The sequence below is a fragment of the Microtus pennsylvanicus genome, chromosome 14, assembly GCF_037038515.1.
Source record: "Microtus pennsylvanicus isolate mMicPen1 chromosome 14, mMicPen1.hap1, whole genome shotgun sequence".
Taxonomy (NCBI): domain Eukaryota; kingdom Metazoa; phylum Chordata; class Mammalia; order Rodentia; family Cricetidae; genus Microtus; species Microtus pennsylvanicus.
Window position 1 is genome coordinate 52,582,636 of NC_134592.1, and position 21,954 is coordinate 52,604,589.

Here is a 21,954-nt window from a genome sequence, read left to right on the forward strand (position 1 = left end):
CAAGAATGCCAAACACTAACAAGTATGAAACCCCACATAGTGTAAAAGTACTGCCTTTTCAAAATAACAATAAGGTTCATGCAATATGACCACACATGAACCTGCCCATGCTCATATAGAGCAACTTGATTTGCAATCACCAAAACTTGGAAACAATTAAGATTATCCTCAATAGATTAGCAAACAAACTATTACATCTAGACAATGTCATATTATTCAGAACAGAAAAATGAGCTATTAAGCCATGAAGAAACACAGAGAAAATTTTAATGCTACTTACTAAGTGAAAGAAGCCGTTTTTGAAGGGTTATATATGGTATCGCTCTCACATGGTGGAGAACGCAATGCTAATGAGACAGAAGTTATGGGAAGCAGAGTGAATAGCTAGAGCATGAAGAAAGCAGTATAACTACTCTGTGTGACACTATGGCGGGGAATACACGTCATTATGCCATTGTCTAAACCTATGGCATATACAGCAATAAGAGCAGACTGCATTGCATCTGGTGAGGACATGTCAGCGTAAGTTTAATAACTGTGATAATGGTACCCTCTGGTAGGGATTGGGGGAGGCTGTGCATGTAAGGGGAAGGGATGTATGGAAATCTCTGTGTTTAGTGATCAATTTTTGCCATAAACTCAGAACTAATACAACAAATAAGTCCATTTTGTAAAAGTTCAACAAAGCTGCTAGGTATAAGAACAATATAAAGAAATAGATCATCTTCTAGAATGCCAGAAGTATTCAGAAATAACTTCTAAGACAACATTTACGATAGGCCTGAAACTAAACGTTATCACAGAATAAGTACATCCTACTTTGTTTTGGTTTAGGTTTTGGTTTTTTCTATTTCTCTGATAAATAAACCAAAGCAATGTGGAAAACAAACAGTTCTGTTCTCCTAACAAGTCATAGTCAGCCCTTCATTGAGGGAAGCCAGGTAACGAATTCAAGGCAGGAACCTGGAGGCAAGAACTGAGGCAGAGACAACAGAAGAATGCTAATTGCTGCCTTCCTTGCTCCTCAGAGCTGCTCAGCTTGCTTGCTTGTATTATTTAAGACTATTTTCCCAGGGGTAGAACAACCCACAGTGGGCTGAGCCCTCCCACACTAATCATTAATCAAGAAAACACCCCAATCGACTTGCCTACAGAACAATTTGATAAAAATTGAAGAAAACGTCTATTTTCTCTGTTGAAAAGTTCCCTCTTTCCAGACGACTCTGGGTTATGTTAAGATAACAACAACAAAAAAAAACTAACCAGCACAACTGACCCCTTGTCAACTTTACACACCAACACATTACTATTGAACCATAATAGCCTTGCCTTTCTTGTTTGACCCCAGGATGTAAGGTTAACATTGATAGCATAATAAAAAACATAGTGTAACTTTAAAAGTCTCATAATCTTTAAGAAACTCAATATTACAGAAGTCCAAGTTCTCTTTAAATTTCAGTGTCTCTTTAAAAGTCAGCTGTAAAAAGGATTTTGCAAAATCAAAAGCAAGATATATACTTCTTATTCTAAGAGGAGAGGACCAGAGCATAATCACAATCAAATCATAGAAAATGAAACTGAATAGTGTAAATAATTCAGTGTCCAATATTTGGTACTCCGTTGTGATCTTCTGGGAACCAAACGCCTTCAAAAGCTCCACTTCTTGGGCTTTGCTATCCATAACACACACAGCTCATTTCATGGGCTCAAGTCAGCTCCATGCCACTCCTGACACTGGTGATCTTTCCACAGTCCCGGCATCTCAAGTGTCCTAGGGATTCCACTAAAACTTAAACTGAACCTTTCCCAATGGCCACTTGGCCTCGAGGCAGGGACTCCAAGTCTGCCACACGGTGCCAAGCCTCAGCACCTCTCCATGACTTCTTTATGCCTTCAAAACTAGTACCACATGGAAGATTCTTACATGTTACAAAGTTTGGCTTCTAGCTTGAGACACAACCTTGGCCCTCTCTGGACCACACAGGTTCTGTGCGGATCTGCTAAGAAAACATTTATTCCCCTGAAGATTTCACCTCACTGATGCTGGTCTTTTATTAATCACAGCTGATTCTTCAGCTTCAGCTTCACCTAACCAGCACGGATTGTCCTGGTAAGGCAAGGATCTCATTTCAGCGGTAGAGCTCTCTTCTTAATCACAGCTGATTCTGGACTCCTAGATGATGAGAAGCCATGATTCTTAGTTCAAAGTATCATGGGAACAGCCCCAATAGTCTTTGAAGGACTCTCAAATTTCCATCTGAAACTTCTCAGTCCCAGCCTGCATCCTCAGCCCTGCTCTCAGCATTACCTTCTAAAGTCCCAATAACATCTTACTAAGCTCAGGATGCTCAGGGGCGTCTCTAGTCTGAAGTCCCTAAACCAAATACAGTCCTCCCACAACAACAAGACCAGTCTGTCATTGCAGTAACATCCTCCCTGCTACCAATTCCTCTCCTATTTTCTCTCTCTTACTGTTATAAAGCCACCATGACCAAAAGTAACTTGGGGGAGGGGGTACTTCAGCTTACAGGTCGCAGTTCTTCAATGAGGGAAGCCAAGGAATGAGTTCAAAGCAGGAGCCTGAAGGCAGGACTGAAGCAGAGACCATGGAAGAATGTTGCTGACTGGCTCGCTCCCCAAGTCTTAGTTCATTTTTATCATACAATCCAGAATCACTGTTCAAGAATATCACTATGAAGAGTGGGCTGGGCTCTCCTACATCAATTATTAATCAAGAAAACACCTTCACAGACATGCATATAGGCTAATCTGATTGAGGCATTCTCTCAACTAAGGTTTCCTCTTCTCAGATGACCAAAAAAACTAACCACCAGCACAAAGAATAATAAATATGGTGGGGGGGGGGGTTCCGAAGCTTTGCTAAAAGATAATCCTAATGAAATTATTGATATATTCTTTTTTATTTCGGGATTTAAAAGCAATAATCCTCTTAAAAGTATAGATTTGATGCTAAACAAATCTGCAAAGACTTTGACAAGCCCAAACGAAACTCACTTTGAAGTGTGAAGTCAAAAATTCTCAAGATGATTTTAAAGGAGGAGGAAGGAGAAGGAGATGGTAAAAGATTCTATCAGCTGTACTGATTTTCCCTCCCTTCTATCAAAAAGATACAACCACAGGGGTTATAACAGTGAAATTGCTGGAACTTAGAGGGAGAACAGGAAAACAAACATATTATAGCCCTTACTAAGAGACTTACAATAAATGATTTCTGTGATAGAGAAAATAGAGTAAGGTTAGAATTAATTCTTCAACAAAGTCTTAACACAATTAGCTATGAAAATCAGGTATCCAACATAAAGAATACAGAAACATATCATCAGACTGCTGAGATTAGAAAAGACCTGTGAGCACACAAAACTGACCTATCTGCACACACTAAAATAAAAGACACTGCAAGATTAAGAATTCCAAGAGTAAAGTTAAAAGATGAACTGTGAGCCTAGAAACAATATGTCTAACACTATCCAACAAAGGAGTAATAAAGTATGTTTATTACATAAATATATATATATATACAATTTTCATGTCATTAAAAACAATTCAATGAAACCATACCATAGAATATACAAGCAATTCATAGAAGATGAAATTCAAATACATAATAGATAATAAAGTAACGCTCTATATCAGATAATATGATACAGTTTAAGCTCTGTCACATTGGAAAATGGAATGTTTCACTAGACAATTTCATTTTTGTGTGACTGATACAAAGTAAGGTAGCTATAACATCACTAGGCAATATAATTTTATAAGACTACCAAGATATACACAGTCTGTCAATGGAGGAAACATTACTTGGTGGCACATTATTGAATTTGAAAGACTATTAATATCAAATATGACAAGGACTTGGGGTAAACCAGAAATCTCAAGTGTTGCTGATAGAGTAGAGAAGAGGCCACCGCAAACTGCAATGATGATTATGTATGTGCCTGTAGTAATATTGTAGTAACAGGAGTGGCGGGGCTGCGTCCCCAGCACCCAGGCTGCCTGGCTAGCTTATACCCCAAAATAATTACACGGACACTGAATTCTTTTAAACACTGCTCGGCCCTTTAGCTCTAGCCCTTACAGGCTAATTCTCACATCCTGATCAACCCATCTCTAATAATCTGTGAGCACCGGTCTTACCAGGAAGATTCTAGCCTACGTCCATCCTGGGTCGGAGCTTCATCACGTGTGCCTCAGAGAGCAGAGCTCTCACATCCGCCAGGGAGAGGGGAGCATGGAGTCTCTGTCTGAGGCGTCTTACCTCACTTCCTCTTCCTCCCAGCTTTCTGTTCTGTTTACTCCACCCACCTATGTTCTAAGCTATGAGCCCAAGCAGTTTGTTTATTACTTAACCAATGAAATCAACAGATTGATATATGACACTCCCACATCACTGGTGTTGCGGGAGATCCTCCCCTCCTCCAGCCTATAGCCGCTGAGATACCAGCCCATTGGGGCGTGGTCTCTCTCCCTTTAAAAAAGCGGCCACTTCCCTCTCCTCTCTCTCTTCACTTCCTGCTCCTCTGGCGACTAGACTCCCTTCCTGGTTGCAGAGAGGGCTGTTGGACAGTGATCTGTAAGTTTTTTCCCCTTTAAATAAATACCACCCTATTAATCATAATTCCAAACTGGTGTGGCATTGTTTGTGACTTACGCCTTCAGTTGGCACCCAACGTTTGGTGTTAGGACCTCTCCTTCCCCCGCTCGGCTGCTGGCCGCGAGTTCGGCTTGCCGCGAGCCTCCCTTCCTCAGCCGCAGCCTGTGCCTTACAGCTGCGGTGGTACCTTACACCTTCAAATTCAATGCCAGAGGAACCCTCACAGAAGACATGATATAACATAACATAAATAAGAAATTATCTACCAGTTGTTAAGAAAATTGATAGATGAACTGTATAGGTACATTCTTTTTCCCTAGTGCTATAATAAAATACCCTGAAAAAAGCAACTTAAGGGAAAAGGGTCTATTTTAAGTCACAGTCCAAGGGTATAGGACATCACAGCAGGGAATTCAAGGCAACGATAGCTGGAAATGACTCATCACATTGTGTTTCAAAGTACTCAGCTCACTTTCTTCATTTATTCATTTCGGGATCCCAGTCCAGAGAACAGAGTCACTCACAGTGGCATGGCTTTCTATCCTAATTAACTTAGCCTAGATAATCCCCCACGGGCATCCCCAGAAGCCCATCTGCTAGGAGTCTACAGCTCATCAAACTGACAACTGAGATTAACCATCACACTTGCTTAGTATTCTAGACCATAGGGTTGTTTAATTGGTTAGACAATATATAACAACACACAAAATACTCTAAAATGCACAGTTGAAAAAAATAAAGCAAGTTGCACAAAGAGATATTCAATAAGGTACCACCCATTAAAGTTTTAAAACAACCACAATTCAGTATTGAAAATAATGCTCACCATTTCAAACATATATGGAACATATTTATCACTAGAATGACACACACAGCAGCTCAAGATAGATAGAGCTAGACTCTACAGAGAGAGGATGAGAATTTTTTTATAACACCTTAACTGGTTGACAGATATATAGTTATTTTATATATTTCTTGGTGCATTTGAAATTTTCTAAAAATAAATTTCTAATATAAAAACACATAAGTATGCCATTTGTCTGAGTATGATCTAATATTAAGTTTGTATATGAATAGAAAGTTTTTTTGAATATGACCTTTCTTCTCTCATAGACAAATCTCAGACAGATGTACATAGGTAAAGATGGATGGATGGATGGATGGATGGATGGATGGATGGATGGATGGACGGACGGACACACAGACAGAAACAAGGGCTAACATAAATCAATAAAAAACACAATATCCTGCTTCTTGATGCTCGTGCCTGCCAGGCTCCATTCAAGAAGATAAAAATCTCTACCACGTATTTCCAATGAGAAAATTTAATGCATGGGTTAGTAACCAGGTTGCCAATCCAAACACTAGCAAGCGTAGGAAGTTATTGTCTGCGCCAGAGCACTGAGGAGGAGATATCATTAACAAACTCCAGCAGTTGAATAAGCTTGGCAGAGAGTTCAAGCTCAGTGCCAGCTGCTTGAGGGGAACTGGAGCAAAATCACAAGGCTTCAGGGGATCACACTGCAAGCAAGACGGGAACGACGTCTGCAGTTCTCGCTCCCTCCTGCCAATGCAAGCAGACACCAGGTAGCAGAAGTGCCGAGTTGATGCCCTGAAATACAGGGTGAAGCAAGAAAGGCGCGAGGAAGACGTTTGAGAACAACAACAACAAAAAAAATTGACTCATTTGTTAATAGGAAAAATACAGTGCTCCTCTCGCTATTTGTAGTAGACGAGAGTCGTAGAGACCAGTCTAAAATGTCACGTATGTGGGGCTAGGGATATGGCTCAGTGGTTAAGAGCACTAGCTTCTTTTCCAAAGGACCTGGGTTCAAGTCCTAACACCTACATAGTGGCTCCCAACCATCTGTAGCTCTAGACCCAGGATATCACCCTCTTCTGGCTTTCAATGTCATCAGACACGAATGTGACACACAGACAGACATTTGTGCAGGCAAAACACCTGTGCACATTAAATAAACAAAATTTTAATTGGTATATGTATTTTCTGCAAAATAGTCCTTGTGTGTGGATATTGATTTATTTAGGCAGAAGTGGTTATATGTATACCAGAGTGAAACGTCATTTCAAATATAAATATGACCTTTTGCTCACATAGGCACATTTCAGACAAATCTAGATAGATAATATAAATTGATTAAATAGGTGGATGGATAGATGGGTATATTAGATTAATTTTCATTAAATAAGGGATACATCCAAATATGCTTTTAATTTTTAACAAGTATATAAGAAGCACTTCTAACAGGTATATTATAAGTTTACAATGGTAGACAAACTAAATCTGACTTTTGCTTTACTGAGGTTTACAAGCCTGTGAGAGAAATTGATAAACACATATATCAATGCAGGCATAATTCCTAGCTCCTGACTTGCATCAGCTAAGAAGAAGACATTTTGTGTTGATACCTCTAAAACATCTAAGTTTTGTAGACAGTAGGATACTTGGTCTGGAGATCTAAAGCAAAAATGGGGATCCAGTTATGAGCAGTTGCAGACTCATATCTATAAAGACAACAAACAGCATTTGAGATTGTTTGTTCAAGAACTTGGAAGCCAGGCTGTGGCAGTGCGCACATTTAATCCCACAACTCGAGAGGCAGAGAACTCTTTTAGTTCAAGGCCAGCCTGGTCTACAGAGTGAGTTCTAGGACAGGCTCCAAAACTACACAGAGAAACCCTGTCTCTAAAAACAAAAAGAAAGAAAGAAGGAAGGAAGGAAGGAAGGAAGGAAGGAAGGAAGGAAGGAAGGAAGGAAGGAAAGAAGGAAAGAAGGAAAGAAGGAAAGAAAGAAGAAGGAAAGAAAGAAGAAGGAAAGAAAGAAGAAGGAAAGAAAGAGGTAATGGAATGAGGAAGACCAAAATTTTAAGATTTAGCTAATGAAGAAGAAAAGAAACTTACACAACAAAGTCAAATGAGATAGCAAGAGAAGACCAGAAAATCTGAACTGTATGCTCATCAAAGGAGACTTCTTCTTTTTTTTTTTTTTTTTTTTGGTTTTTCAAAACAGGGTTTCTCTATGTAACAGTTCTGGCTGTCCTGGAACTCACTCTGTAGACCAGGCTGGCTTCAAACTCACAGAGATCTGCCTGCCTCTGCCTCCTGAGTGCTGGGATTAAAGGCTTGCACTGCCACCACCCAGCCAGAGGAGACCTTTTAAGAGATGTAAGAGATGAATGTGGGTGAGCAGCCCAGAGTTGCTGCTAAGTAAGATGAGGCTCTTCATGGTAGCTCCATGTTGATGCAGCATCAACTCGACATTTACCACCTAGAAAGAGCTTTCTGGGCCACACAACTGAAAGGACACCTGATTCGTCTTCTCTTACCGCCAAACTTTATTTTCATCATTAACGCTTGCCAAGATCTGTTGTTTATGCTCACTTGGTGTCCATGACAATGGGAATTGGTGTGGGAAGACCTTCCATATATATGTTGCTTACATTGGATAATGAATAAAGGAGCTGCTTTTGGCCAATGGCTTAACAGAATATAGCCAGGCTGAAAGAGATATATAGAGAGAGAGTAGGCAGAGTTGAAGACGCCATGGAGCCGCCAGAGGGGAAAGACATGAGCTGCCAACCAGAACCTTACTGGTAAGCCACAGCCACTTGGTGATACACAGATTAATTGAAATGGGTTAACCAAAGATATATGAGCTAACTAGCAATATGCTTAAGTGATTGGCCAAGATTTAAATAATACAGTTTCAGGAGTCTGTGTGCCTGGGAAAAGAACAAGTGGCCTCCAACAACAGAGACTTGCATCAGTCTTGTTCAACGCAGCATCTTAGTACCTAGAAAAGTGTTCAGAGCATAGAAGTTCTATTCAGGAATTAATGAGGGTTGTGATTCCCCTTTCATTTTTTATTAAAGAGTGACTGGTTGACCTTAGCGATTGCAGTATTGTTCTGATGTAGGAGACTAATGCAGGAGAATGGGAGGCGCGAACATGGACAGAAAGTAGCTAGTACTTTAAAGATGGACAGCTATGGATAAGGAATTGCTTTGAAGGAGGAAAGCTGTAGAAGCTCTTGAAGGTGGGCAGATCAGGATATGTGAGCTGTGTTGTGAAGGAAGAATTCACAGTTCGGACACTTCTCTGATGCTGTCCTGGCCCATGTGTTCACTCTTGGTCTTAGGAAGCCAAGAGAAACTATTCAAATAGCTAGCCGGCTCTCCTTGGGGAAAGCACATGCTGTGGGAAATAGTTCCAACAACAAACATATTTGTGTACCAGCACAGTTTATGAATGCAGTGAGGAGAATGCACAAGCTGAATGTCTTGTCATTAGTCCTCAATAGAAGAGCAGTTTTCCAGACAAACTCGATATTTATGACACTCAAAAATAAGTTTATGGTCAAGGAAGAGTTTGTTCAGAGGAGACTACAGTGGCTGCCTCTGATGAAGGGGGGAAAAAATAGAATAACTATTTCATGGTGTAAAATGCCACCCGTAGGTAGCAAGGGTAATTGCAGCTCTAGAGGGAAGTATTTGAATGGGATAATTTTCAGTTCTTCCAACAACTCCATATTGTAAAAATATTCATTTGTAGTATAATATAGTCACCTAGAGTGGACCCTATAATTGATCACACCAGAGGAAATAGGAAAGGGAATGGGCTAGAAATTGGTTATAAAATTTTTTAAAAGCCTGAAATTAGAACTTCTATTTATAAAGTAATATAAATAAGAATACCAACCTAGAATGTGGTCCTGACTCTATTCCCACCTAAAAGAAATGTCTATAATTTTTTAATTTATCTTTATTATGTTTATTTATGTATGCATGTATGTGGTGAAGAGTGCACACCTGTTCCAGCACACACGTGAAAGCAAGAGGACAACGTGGGGAAAGTTTTCTCCTTCCATCATGTCGGTCCACGGGATCAGGCTCAGTTCATCAGGCCTAAGATGCCAATCCATCTTGCTGGCCCAATATTTAATCTTTTTAAAAATAAAATCCAAGTGACCCGCCATGGGGATCAGCAAGCCTGGAAGAGCCTGCCTCGTGGGGCAGCCTGACCCACTCGGCTGCCATCTGGACCCAGATCCAGTGTTTGCAGTGGGCCAACCTCAGCACCCACTCCATCTACAAGCTGCTGAAGCAAGAGGAGAAGCCAGGGCTGCAGAACCAGATCCAGGAATACACCACCAGCCACGAGGATGAGAACCTGAAGCATGACTGCCATCAAAGGCGTTTGCAGCGATGGTCTGGTATTTATGGCACTTCAGAGACCAGAGATCTTGAGCCAGAACAATGCCTCCTGGCAAAGAGCCTTTGCATGTAGAGCTGTGTGGGCAAAACAATCTACTGAGTGGCACCCTGCCGTTTCCACTGCCACAAACAAAGCTGCGCAAGAGGAGTGGGAAGGACGGAAGAACAGAGTAGTGAGCACAGTGTTGAAGCTCAGAACGGAGCTATGCCCCCTCCGCCGAGGCCATGTTGATGTGTATGAATCCGTCGCATGTGCTGCCTCGGTGGCCATATCTGGGTGGCTGTGACCCTGTGACCCATGGTACCAACAAAGGCTATGTGGATGTCTGGGCATGTTTGGGTCATGGTTCTGCTACCGCTAGGGCCCATGTTACCACACAAGGCCATGCAGATGACCATGGTCTGTGCTACCACCTGAAGCCATGTTGGTGTCTGTGGTCCATATTGCCACTGGAGTCCATGCTGAGGTCTGTGGCTCTTGCTAACACTGGAGGCCAGGTGGGTGTCTGTATTCTGTCCTGTCACCAAATACCATGTGGAAGTCCATGAACTGTGCTCCTGCTGACTATAAAGACTAAGGACACTTCTGTAGTGGTATTGATGACTTCAGACTCAGAGATGAGAAAGACAAAAGGCTTCTGTGAAGAACCCTACCCTCACCCCCTGACTAAAAAGTAACAACCTAGACAGAAATCCATCAAAGAGAAAACTTTTTGTTGTTGTTGTTTGTTTGTTTTTACATGCCAATCTCATTCCTCCTCCCTACTCTCCTCCCTCTCTCCCCACCTTCCTCCCACTCCACTCCCTATCTGCTCCTCAGAGAAGGTAAGGCCTCCCCTGGGAAGTCAACTAAGTCTGTCCTATCACCTTCTTGAGGCAGGAACAAGTGCCTCCTGTCCCCCCATTTCTAAGCTGAGCAAGGTATCTCTCCATAGAGAATAGGCTCTCAGCACTGGGACACTCCCACCAGCAATGCAGGAGTGTTCTCTCTACCCTATAACCTCTCCAGCATAAATTGTCATCAATGTTTTTTCTTTTGGCCATTCTTACAGGCATAAGATGGAATCACAGAGTTGTTTTGATTTGTATTTCTTTCATGGCTGAGGATATTGAGCATTTCCTTAAGCGTCTCTCAGCCATTTTAGATTCCTCTGTTGAGAGTTCTCTGTTTAGGTCTGTATTCCATTTTTATTGGATTTTTTTTGTTCTTTTGATGACCAGTTTCTTGAACATTCCTGCATTGCTGGTGGGAGTGCAAGCTGGAATAGCCCCTTTGGTTATCAGTATGGAGATTTTTCAGAAAATTAGAAAACAACCTTCCTCAAGACCCAGCAATACCACTTTTGGATATTATCCAAAGGATGCTCAATCGTGCCACAAGGACATGTGCTTAACTATGTTCATAGCAGCATTATTTGTCATAGCCAGAACCTAGAAACAACCTAAATGCCCCTTGACCAAAGAATGGATAAGGAAAATTTACACAATGAAGTACTACACAGCAGAAAAAAATGATGACATCTTGAAATTTGCAAGCAAATGGATGGAACTAGAAAACATCATATTGAGTGAGGTAACCCAGACTCAGGAAGATAATTATCATATTTACTCATTCATAAGTGGCTTTTAAACATAAAGCAAAGAAAACCAGCCCACAAATCACAATCCCAGAGAACCTAGACTACAATGAGGACATACATGGATCTAATCTACATGGGAAATAGAAAAAGACAAGCTCTCCTGAGTAAATTGGAATCATGGGGACCATGGGAGAGGGTTGAAGGGGAGGAGAAGAAGGGAGAGGAGCAGAGAAAACTGTATGGCTCAATAAAATCAAAAAGAAAAGATTATTTTTTGTTTCATAGAGATGATAGGATAGATAGATATAGATAGATAGATAGATAATAGATAGATAGATAGATAGATACTTAAATCTGTTGATACATAAATATAACTTATTCTAAAGAAATATAAAATAAAATATTGACTTACTCTATGATGGTAGGGAATATATGTATATATCCTAAAATGTTATTCCTTTAACTTAAAATTATTTCCAAATAAATAATACTAATTTATAATATAATAATACTAATTATAGGGTAGATTTTCCAGAAGATTAAGACTTCATTGTTCAAATTTCTAAAATAAATTATTACAAGAGAACAAAGAAAATAATCAAAAAATAATAATGCAGCCTGAGGCGGTCGGAGCAAGCACCCTGAAGTGGCGGCTTGGGAGGGTGCGTGGGCGCCCAACACAACTCCTCCAGCAGCCTCAACAAGAACTCAGATGGCATTGGAGTTGCTCTAGGTCGTAACCAGCCTTTGAAAAGGGAGAAACCCAAATGGAAAAGCGATTGTCTCATGACAGACGGACAACTGCGCAGGAAGAGGGATGAATTTTGGGACACTGCACCAGCTTTTGAAGGGCGGAAAGAGGTCTGGAATGCCTTGAAGGCTGCAGCACACGCTTTTGAAAGCAATGATCATGAACTGGCACGGTGCTCCGATGAGCTGGGGAACCCATACCAGCTGCCAGTCTATTGTTTGGCACCACCAATCAACTTGATAGAGGAAAGGAGTGACATAGAGGCTCTGGATATCCCTGAGCCACCTTCCAATTCTGGACGTAAGTCTCAGCTCCGTTTGTGTCTCTCCACAGGCAAAGACCACAAGCTCGTGGGGCGCAGCACACACACGGTATTCCATGTGAAGAGGCGCTTACATTCGACAGAGGGGGGCGTGGGGAGCCGGGCAGACAACAGTGGTTCTTCTCTGGCAGGCCTCTCACTGATAAGATGAAACCAGAGGAGCTGAAGATCCCAAAGGACTATGTGGCACAGGTTATCGTGAGCCAGCCTGTGCAAAACCCAACACCAGTGGAGAACTGAGCTGGGCTTGCCTGCGTCCCAGATCCCTTGGCTCCTTCTTATTATCATTTCCTACTCTATGACGTGAAATTCATTTTTACTGTTCTGAATTCCCTATGAATGGATTTAGTTCTGAGGAATTACCAGTGAAAAATTCCATCTGTGATGAAGACCAACAAAAATAATAAAACACACAGAGCCAGCCTCTGGAACTCCTGTAATTACAATTTCTAACTTGAGAGGCAGTTAAGAAATAGATAACCATTTATTTTAAAACATTTGTCAACTACGTAATGGCTTTGTTTAAGTGATTTGGAATGTACACAGACACCAGACCCATCAAGAACAGCACCAAGCACCTTTTGGATACAGAGTTTTTTTAAATGTATATGTCAAGTTACATTTCCAGAACCACCAATGATCAATAACAGTTACGAAACTCAAACATTTTTGATTTGTTTTAGTGGAACCTAAAAGAGCAGAGGGGATTGTTTCTCTTCTGGGTTTGTCTTCCTATTCCACCAGGAAGCAGTGGAGCCTGGGAGTTTGTCAGTGTTGCCTCCCCTCCCCCAAGTCATGCTCCTAAATCACATTCATTCAGTTCCGCTGGCATCCAGCACGCTGGCAGCAGACACCCTCTGGAACACCAGACGCTAGACTAATTTAGTAAGTAGTCAGAGTTCCCATTCTCAGTTGAGAAGTTGTCTCTCTGCATAGTGGTTTAAAATGTCTCTGGTCCCCAGGCTTGAGACTGCTAGCCTTCACTGATGCAGCCGCTCTGCGTGGCCGTTTCTGGAGCTGACTGACCCCATCTGTATTTCTGGGCCATGTAACATGGAAATGGAGTGTAGCTGCTTCCATTCCAGAATAAAAAGCAATCCTGTCTTCCCCGCCTTGCGGGGCGTGGAAGTTAAATCTTCTCTGCCTGTTCCTGGGGAAACTGTGCTTCTTCTCAGCCTTGGAGAAAACTCCAACTCGAGATTTTCAAGTGTGAAGGTTTACTGGTGTAACTTAACGGATGCTGGTGAGAACAAATGGTGGCGCCTGGCGCTAGACCTGAGGGCTTTTCACTTCACTCTGATTCTAGTCATTGTGGGCAGCAGTGTTCTTCCTGCACCTTCCCACAAAATGCTTAATCAACACCATCTGCATATGAGGCTGAGGGACTAGAGCACAGTGAGCCAGCCTTACCTCCTGGCGAAGGCTGGAGAAAGCTACCAAGAGTTGGATTCAATCTGGAGCCTCTTAAAAGCCGATTCTGCCAGGCATGGAGGTGCATGCATTTAATCCCAAACTTGGGAACAGAAATAGGCAGATCTCAGAATTTGAGACCAATCTGTAGTACAAACGTAGTTCTAGACCAGCCAAAGCTGCATAATAAAAAGGTTGATTCCATGAGCTAATGTGACCACCCTATATCTTTGGAGTCTCAACTGTGTACAGTAGATGAAAGAGGGCGCTATGCCGTCTCAGTAGGGAAATGCCAAACCTTCAACATCTATTTGGATATAAAACACCATGATTTTCGTGACAAAATGAAACTGCTAGAGTTTAAAATGTAATGTTTAAAGTGGTGTTAAATTTCCTATAGCCTATAAACAATATATAGTTTAAATATATCTATAATTGAACTTACGTTTCTGAGAACTTTTAACCATTTCCCTAATTCTGTTCATAAGTTTAAAGTCTGTGACTGCACCTAATTTAGACTTGATGGGGATTGAGTCTAAATTCAGGAGAAGCACACAGCTTTAACAATGAGGAAGGTGCTCACATTCCTGTGTGGAGGCTCCAGGACATCCAAGCACATCGGCCTGCCATTAAGAGGGTTGATTCATGTGCCACATTGAGTAACAGTATCTCAAAGTCCATCAACTGGGAAAGAGTGTTTTAAAAATTATTTTTCTAAATGACATTTGATGGTGTCAATAATCTATGTTTGATAAAAGGTCTTGATTGTTTCTTGAGGGTTGACCTCTCTCAGAGGTTTTTATTTTCAAAGAACATATACTTTGAATAATGATCCTCTAGGCGTGTTTAACCCAGGTGAGAAAAGAAAACATGGTGATGGTAATTGTCAATAGATTGATGTAAGATCAATACTTGATGTGTATAATTTTAGTACATAGGAATTTTGTGCTTTTATTTAAAAAGTTCAACTTTAAATATAATAATAATAATGCTTTACATTCCTAAAGCTAGCAGTAGGACCAAAGAATACAGAAGATGAATGAAAAGGACCTGTTCCTGGAAACATACTCACATCATCTCCAAGAATAAAGCCAAACTGTAATAGTCTTCCAAAAAAAGTGGGGTTATGCACATTTTTTAAATTAAATTGATATCAACTTAGTCAGACAAAAAATTAACAGAAAAATAAGGGAACTAACAGATGTTATGACTCAAATGAACTTAACAGACATCTATAGAATATTCCATCTAAACAGAAAAGAATATACCTTATTCTCAACACCTCATGGAACTTTCTCAAAAATTGACCACATGCTCAGTAACTAAACAAATACAAAAAAAATGGAATAACCCCATGTATCTTATCAGATCACTATTGTTTAGAACTAGAAGTCAAAAACAATACCAATTCCAGAAAGCCCCAAAACACAGGGAAATTAAACAATGCTCACCGGAATCATCAATGGGTCAAGGAAGAAAAAAAGGGAGAAACTAAAGACTTCCTAAAATTCAATGAAAATGACCACACAACATACCCAAATTTATGGGACACAATAAAGGCAGTTAAGAGGAAAATTCATAGCACTAAATTCTTACAAAAAGAAACGAAAATTCCTACACTCGTGAATTAACAGAACATTTGAAAACTCTAGAACAAAAAGAAGCAAAGTCACCCAAGAGAACTAGACAGCAGGAAATAATCAAATTGAGCTGAAATCAACAAAATAGAAACAAAGAAAACAATACAAAAAAATCAATGAGACAAAGAGTTGGTTCGTTGAGAAAATCAACAAAATAGAAAAACCTTTATCCAAACTAACCAAAAGACACAGAGAGAATATCCAAATTAACAAAATCAGAAATGAAAAGGGGGATATAACAACAGACACAGAGGAAATACAGAGAATTATCAGGTCATACTTTGAAAACCTGTATTCCACAAAATTGAAAAACTTAAAGGAAATGGACTGCTTTCTGGATAAATATCACTTACCAAAATTAAATCAAGACCAGATAAGAAAACGAAACAGGCCAGGCGGTGGTGGTGCACGCCTTTAATCCCAGCACTTAGGAGGCAGAGGCAGGTGGATCTCTGTGAGTTCGAGGCCTGCCTGGTCTACAAAGGGAGTTCCAGGACAGGAACCAAAGCTACAGAGAAACCCTGTCTCAAAAAACCAAAAAGAAAAAAAAAAGAAAACGAAACAGAACTATAACTGCTGAAGAAATAGAAACAGTCATCAAAAGTCTCCCAACCAAAAGAAAAGCCCAGAACAAGATGGTTTCAGCTCAGAATTCTACAAGATTTTCAAAGAAGAACTAATACCAATACATCTCAAATTATTCCACACAATAGAAACAGAAGGGACATTGCCAATCTCTTTTTGTGAGGCTACAATTACCCTGATACTCAAACCACAGAAAGACATTACTAAGAAAAATAACTACAGACCAATCTCACTCATGAACATTGATGCAAAAATACTATATAAAATACTAGCAAATCGAATCCAAGAACACATCAAAACTATCATCATATAGTCAGATTACATCTCAAAATACATGACAGTCTTCAAATATTTAAATCTATAAGATATGCAAAGAACAATCTATAAACACAATAGGAGACTACAACATTCTTCTTTCAGCTCATGAGAAATCAAGTGCACAGTATAAGTTGACGATAGATTGAAGAAAACAGCAAAGGTCTGACCTAATTAAGAATCAGAAAAAGAATAGAGTATAAAGTGCTTACTCGGTCATGTTGACCAGCATCTTAATCATGAGCTCACAGTTCACGTAATTCTTTTTTCAAATTTGTTTTTGATATTGAAGGCTCTTCCAAGCCAATCATTGTAACACTATTAGCCAAATACTAGGAAACAGATCCACCCTAGAGCCTTAATAATGGCACCTCTTGAAGATTAATAAACACATAAGGAGAAAGAAAGACTTGAGTCTGAAGAGATAGCATAAACAGTGGCAGATGGGAAAGCCATTCTTTGACGTAGAAAACCGGGAAGCAAGTTCCTTCACTGTGGGAAGCAGACCACATGTCCTATTTTATTCTCAGTTTAGAAGGTGGAACGTACATTCCTATGACCTTTTCAAGTCATGGGCTCACTGAAAACTTCGTCATTTGTATTCACAGCAGCTGTTACAAGCCATTCATTCTTTCTGTTACTGTTTTGTGCACAAATAACTACGTTATCTTGCTCAGCAAATTTGATTTAGCCTGAATGGGAGTGACTTAAAGTTGCAGTGCCAAAATTGTAAAACACTTTCTGAGGGAAATGTCTTAGTTGACTCATAAAACATTTTGAAGTAAGCTAAATTTTAAAGAAAAGTCAAAAATAGAGCCAGATATGTTGAGCTCCCGGTTCCTTTTGTTCTTCTTTTCCAACACCATGGCTGCCTGCATGCTGCCATGCTTCCCATCAAGATGATAATGGACTACACTTCTGAATTGTAAACCAGCCCAATTAAATATCTTCCTTTATAGAAGAGTTTGCCGTGGTCATGGTGTCTCTTCACAGCAATAGAAACCCCAACTAAGACATGTTGTTTCCTCAATATGTGGTTTATGGCATAATTTTTTAAGGTGATAATCAGATCATCCTCTAGTACCAAGTTCTCAGGCTTACTACATAGCCACTTTCCACGTTCACGTTCAGAGGTTTCTCTAACCTTAGTGTCTCTGCTAAAGAACCTCATTCCAAAGCCCCAAGTTATAAGAAAAGCAAACAGAGCTAACCAAATTACAGCCAAGAAATCTGGCTCATAAGATGCATGAAAGATTTCCTACTGAAGTACCCAGGCAATTACTAACCTCTGGTTTCAGCTGTCCCAGTGTAGGCCCAATCAAAAAAACAAGTTTTGGGGACCAGCAGGCAGTTTCTTGTATATTTTATAAGTTGAAGAAAGGGATTTCAAAATTTAACTAGTTCTTCCTGTAACCCTAAGACAGTTGGAAGCAGCACCATGATTACAGATAATGAAGACGGTGTGCCCTCTGCCTGGCTGGCAGTGGTAAATAAAGCAGAGGCGATTCCTTCCCTCTTCTGCAGTGTTCTCAGAGCTTTGGGTGTAGGAGTGTTCTGTAGTTGTATTCACTGGGACTGGGCTCCACAACTCTGCATTTTGATTAGCTGTGATTTTTTTGTAATGGTCTCCATCTGTTGCAAAGAGAAGTTTCCTCGATGAGGGGTGAGGGCTGCATTTATCTGTGGGTATAAGAACAAATGTTTAGATTGTCCTTAGGGATTTTACTGGCTCAGTAAAGTAGTAGCTACAGATGCTCCTCAGATTCCCAAGAATTTGCTAGCACTGAGTTGTGAGCTCCATTTCCAGTACCAGGCATGGTTTCTCTCTTGCTGAGCATGTCTTAAGTTCAACTAACAAGGACGACACGAATGGGCTTGTCAAAGTGGGCAGGGAAACACCCACCCACACAGCTTCAACCATACAGAATGAACTAAAGACAACTGGAGAATGCTGGGATTGGGAAAAATAATCTTCCCTAGGGAAAAGCACACCAATTAGTTATCCAATACCAGTTTTTTAGCCCTGAAAATGTATGTACTAGTTAATATTATATTTAGGAAAATATATGTATATTCATATATGTTTACAATAACAATAAAAAGAGAGGCCATGAGTTTGAAAGAGACCAATGAGGGATATATGGGATGGTTTGGAAAAAGGAAAGGTAAGTTATTTTTTAATTAAAAAAAAAACAAAGGCCTATTCCAATATTATGTACTCAGGGACGGGAAGTTTTACTATGTAGGCACATAAGATAAATAATATTTTAGGCACAACCTGAAATTCACCAAGCTAGATGGGAAAACACTTCATAGGCAAGCAGAAGCACTTTGAAAGCTTTTCCCATCTCTGTTGGCCACTTTTGGAATATTACCACTGAAGATACAGAAAGACCTAAATAGCCAGGTGACCCTCCCAGGTGCTTTTCTGATCAGGCGTAACTAATGGTGGCGTTTGGAGGCTTAGCCTTCACTTCAGTACTTGATGACTGCTTGGTCTCCCCTGGTAGAGACCACAGTCCAGAAACACCAGGGCAATGGGGTGGACTCCTGAGCAGACGACGTGAGGAGGTTATGTGTGAAGCGCGGCGCTTCTGGGAACTTAGCAAACAGAAACACTAGTCGGGGAGACAGACTTACTAACAGGGAGGCTCCAGAGGCAATGTACTTCACCTGGGTCCGGCGCAGGCCGACGGGACGAGAGGCACTTCACTCTCCATGGCGCTTTCTGCAGAAAGGGGGCCTTGTAAATTGGTCATACGTGCGGCTGTTACCAGTGGTCAGGGACTGGAGTGAGCCTTTTCAGAATTTCAGCCACTTATTCAAGGAACTGAGATAAGTGCTCTCACACAGCTCGCGAGCTAGCAGGGAACTTTATTCAAAAGCAGAAGGTTCTTAAGAGCCACAGTGGACCAGAAGAATGAACGTGCACTTAAGGACCCACATGATTGTCTTAGATTTCCTTTTACGGGTACAAAAGGAGGAGGAGTTTAGTTCATAGAGGTACAGTTGGAGCGGTTCTCTATTTTGATTGACAGACTTGTGTTGTATAATTTATTTCCATTGTAGCAAGAACGCATGCAGATAATACAGGTAGAGGTCCCAGGTTGCCGCCGAGTTGTCAAGTGCTTCATTAGCAGCCCAGACCAAATGGAGTTCCATGTTGCTAAACTATTCCTGTTCCTTATAAATTACACACAGTGATGTCATCAGCTTGCTAGCTCACTTTTCCCTTGTGCCAGCAGCATTCCAAAGAACAGCTGACTTAGCATATATGCAGAAGGCAAGGTCCCTTACAGATGATGCGAGCATGCTCCATCTCCACTCTGTTCTGATGAATAACCCTATCTGTACATCCAGTCTTGGCCTGTTCGCTTTGTTTCTTGCTTGGCAGGGGCCTTGGAAAATGGAAAGGGGAATTGCAGAGGCGTGGTATCTGAGCTCTCAGAGATCAGACACATCTGCGTCTCTTTTTAGGCAAACCTTTCCTGGGCCATAAAGGGTCGAGGCTCTCCTTGTTTTAGACACCGTGTGCCCTCAGCACTTTGTTTCCGTGCCTGGCATCCTTCCTAACAATTCCCCTGTTCCTTTGTGGGGTATACACATACCCCAGAGCATACCAGTAACCCAGGTATGCTGCACAAGCCTTCTATGGAAATTATAGAAATTCTTATCTGTCTCTCTAAGAGACCAGTGTCTTTGTCTACCTGCCCCAGAGCTTAACTCACGATGGCGCCGTGTTTCTCAGATCAGTTCCACAAACGCCCCATCAGCTCCCACGACTCCCTTGGAAATCTCTCTCATATGAATCACCTAGCATTACTTCCTTCTATGGGAAATTTTAAAACCATGCTGCATTTGTAACATTGGAAATGCTAGTAGTGATTTTTCAACTTTTAAAACAAAAACCGAACCCAAAACACAATTTTGATCACCAAAAATTATTTGTAATAGCAGGACCCCGGCATCCACAGAAGGTGGTGTTGTGGGACGTTACACGTTCAAAGATTTCTGTAAAAGGCAGCTTCCCCAAAAGAAAAGTGAAAATTTTTCAGAGAAGTGCCTAGAACTGAAAATCCTTACGTCCATCAGAATAAGGCAGACAGAGAGAGACAGATGCTGCATGCTTTCTCACATAAGCAGGAACTAGGAGCCTAGGTTTAAACGTGGTGCGGGGAGGATGTCAGGAAACACAGAGGGGACCGTGGGAGGAAGATGAAGATGACTTGAAGGGAGTTAGCAGTAGAACACACGTGACAGAAAAAGAGAAGACAGACTAAACATGGTGGGGAAGAGGACCAGCAAGAAGTGGGCAGAAGGATGAGCAGAGAGGGAGGGAGGAGGCATAAAAAACCAAGTGTATATGAAATGCCATAATGAGGAGCTAGAGAATGGTTCATCAGGTAGGAAGACTTGCTCTTGCTGAGGACCAGAGCTTGGGTCCTAGCACTCAAATAGTGGCTCAAGCCCTCCATAACTCCAGGCCCAAGGATATCCAATTTCCCCTTCTGGCCGCCTTGGGCACCAGGCATTGCATACGATGCACATCCATGCATGCAAGCAAAACACTTATCCACATAAAGTAAATTCAATTAAATTCCAAAGCCCATCAAGAAATCCGTTACTTTGTATGCTAACTTAAAAACAAATAAATGAATTCATCCCAGCCCAACATATTAAGAAATGTTGAAAATCATACCATGTATGTTACAATCTCCATAATATATGGAACGAATTCTTCTAGTGAGAAGCAAAAGCCACAAGCACAGGATCAGGAAACCCAGTGACATCGGGAGTCCCAGTTGGATGAATCTGTAGCTCTGTGCCTTCCCAATTAAACTAAGCTTTATTGAGTCTCCTGCCATCTCCTAAAGCAATCCTATCTCTTAATCGCCTCAACTGAGTTGCTACACATGATTTCCCTTGGCCTTTCCTGGGAAGGCCAGCTGAGTTTTGTCAAGTAGCAAATGCATGTGCTCTAGGTCAAGGGTCGCACATAAGGACCTTTTCCTGGTAAAGATACACCCTGAGCGGGAGTGCTGCACATCCACCATGCAGTTTCCTCACTGAGGTATTTCATGCCCTTGTCGGGCTGCAGCTTGGTTTCTCTGCAGACTCTCTCACAGCAGCAAATGTGGCACCTGAAAGCCAAGCGGAGTCGAGTGGCCAATGTCCTGATTTCTCACTAACAGGAACGGTGGGGATACTAACTTGCATTCAAAGAAACAGTAAATGAAAGTATGGAAGGTTAAGCAAAGAAATTAGCCATTTGCCACAAGGACATTTGCTCAACTGTGTTCACCGCAGCATTGTTTGTCATAGCCAGAACCTGGAAACAACCTAAATGCCCCTTGACTGAAGAATGGATAAGGAAAATGTGGTACATTTACACAATGAAGTACTACACAGCAGAAAAAATAATGACATCTTGAAATTTGCATGCAAATGGATGGAGGTAGAAAACATCATTTTGAGTGAGGTAACCCAAATCCAGAAAGACAA

The 21,954-nt window shown here is 41.1% G+C and overlaps 1 protein-coding gene across 1 annotated transcript in view; it reads left to right on the forward strand.

Moving 5' to 3' along the window:
* The window catches only part of LOC142834730 (ubiquitin domain-containing protein 2-like), an 81,432-nt gene extending 68,690 nt beyond the window's left edge, over positions 1 to 12,742 (forward strand). Inside the window, 3 exon segments of the mRNA XM_075947552.1 lie at positions 9,683 to 9,843; positions 12,077 to 12,590; positions 12,593 to 12,742. Of these exon segments, the coding sequence (XP_075803667.1) occupies positions 9,683 to 9,843; positions 12,077 to 12,590; positions 12,593 to 12,742 (825 nt within the window).
* The last annotated feature ends 9,212 nt before the right edge of the window (positions 12,743 to 21,954 follow it).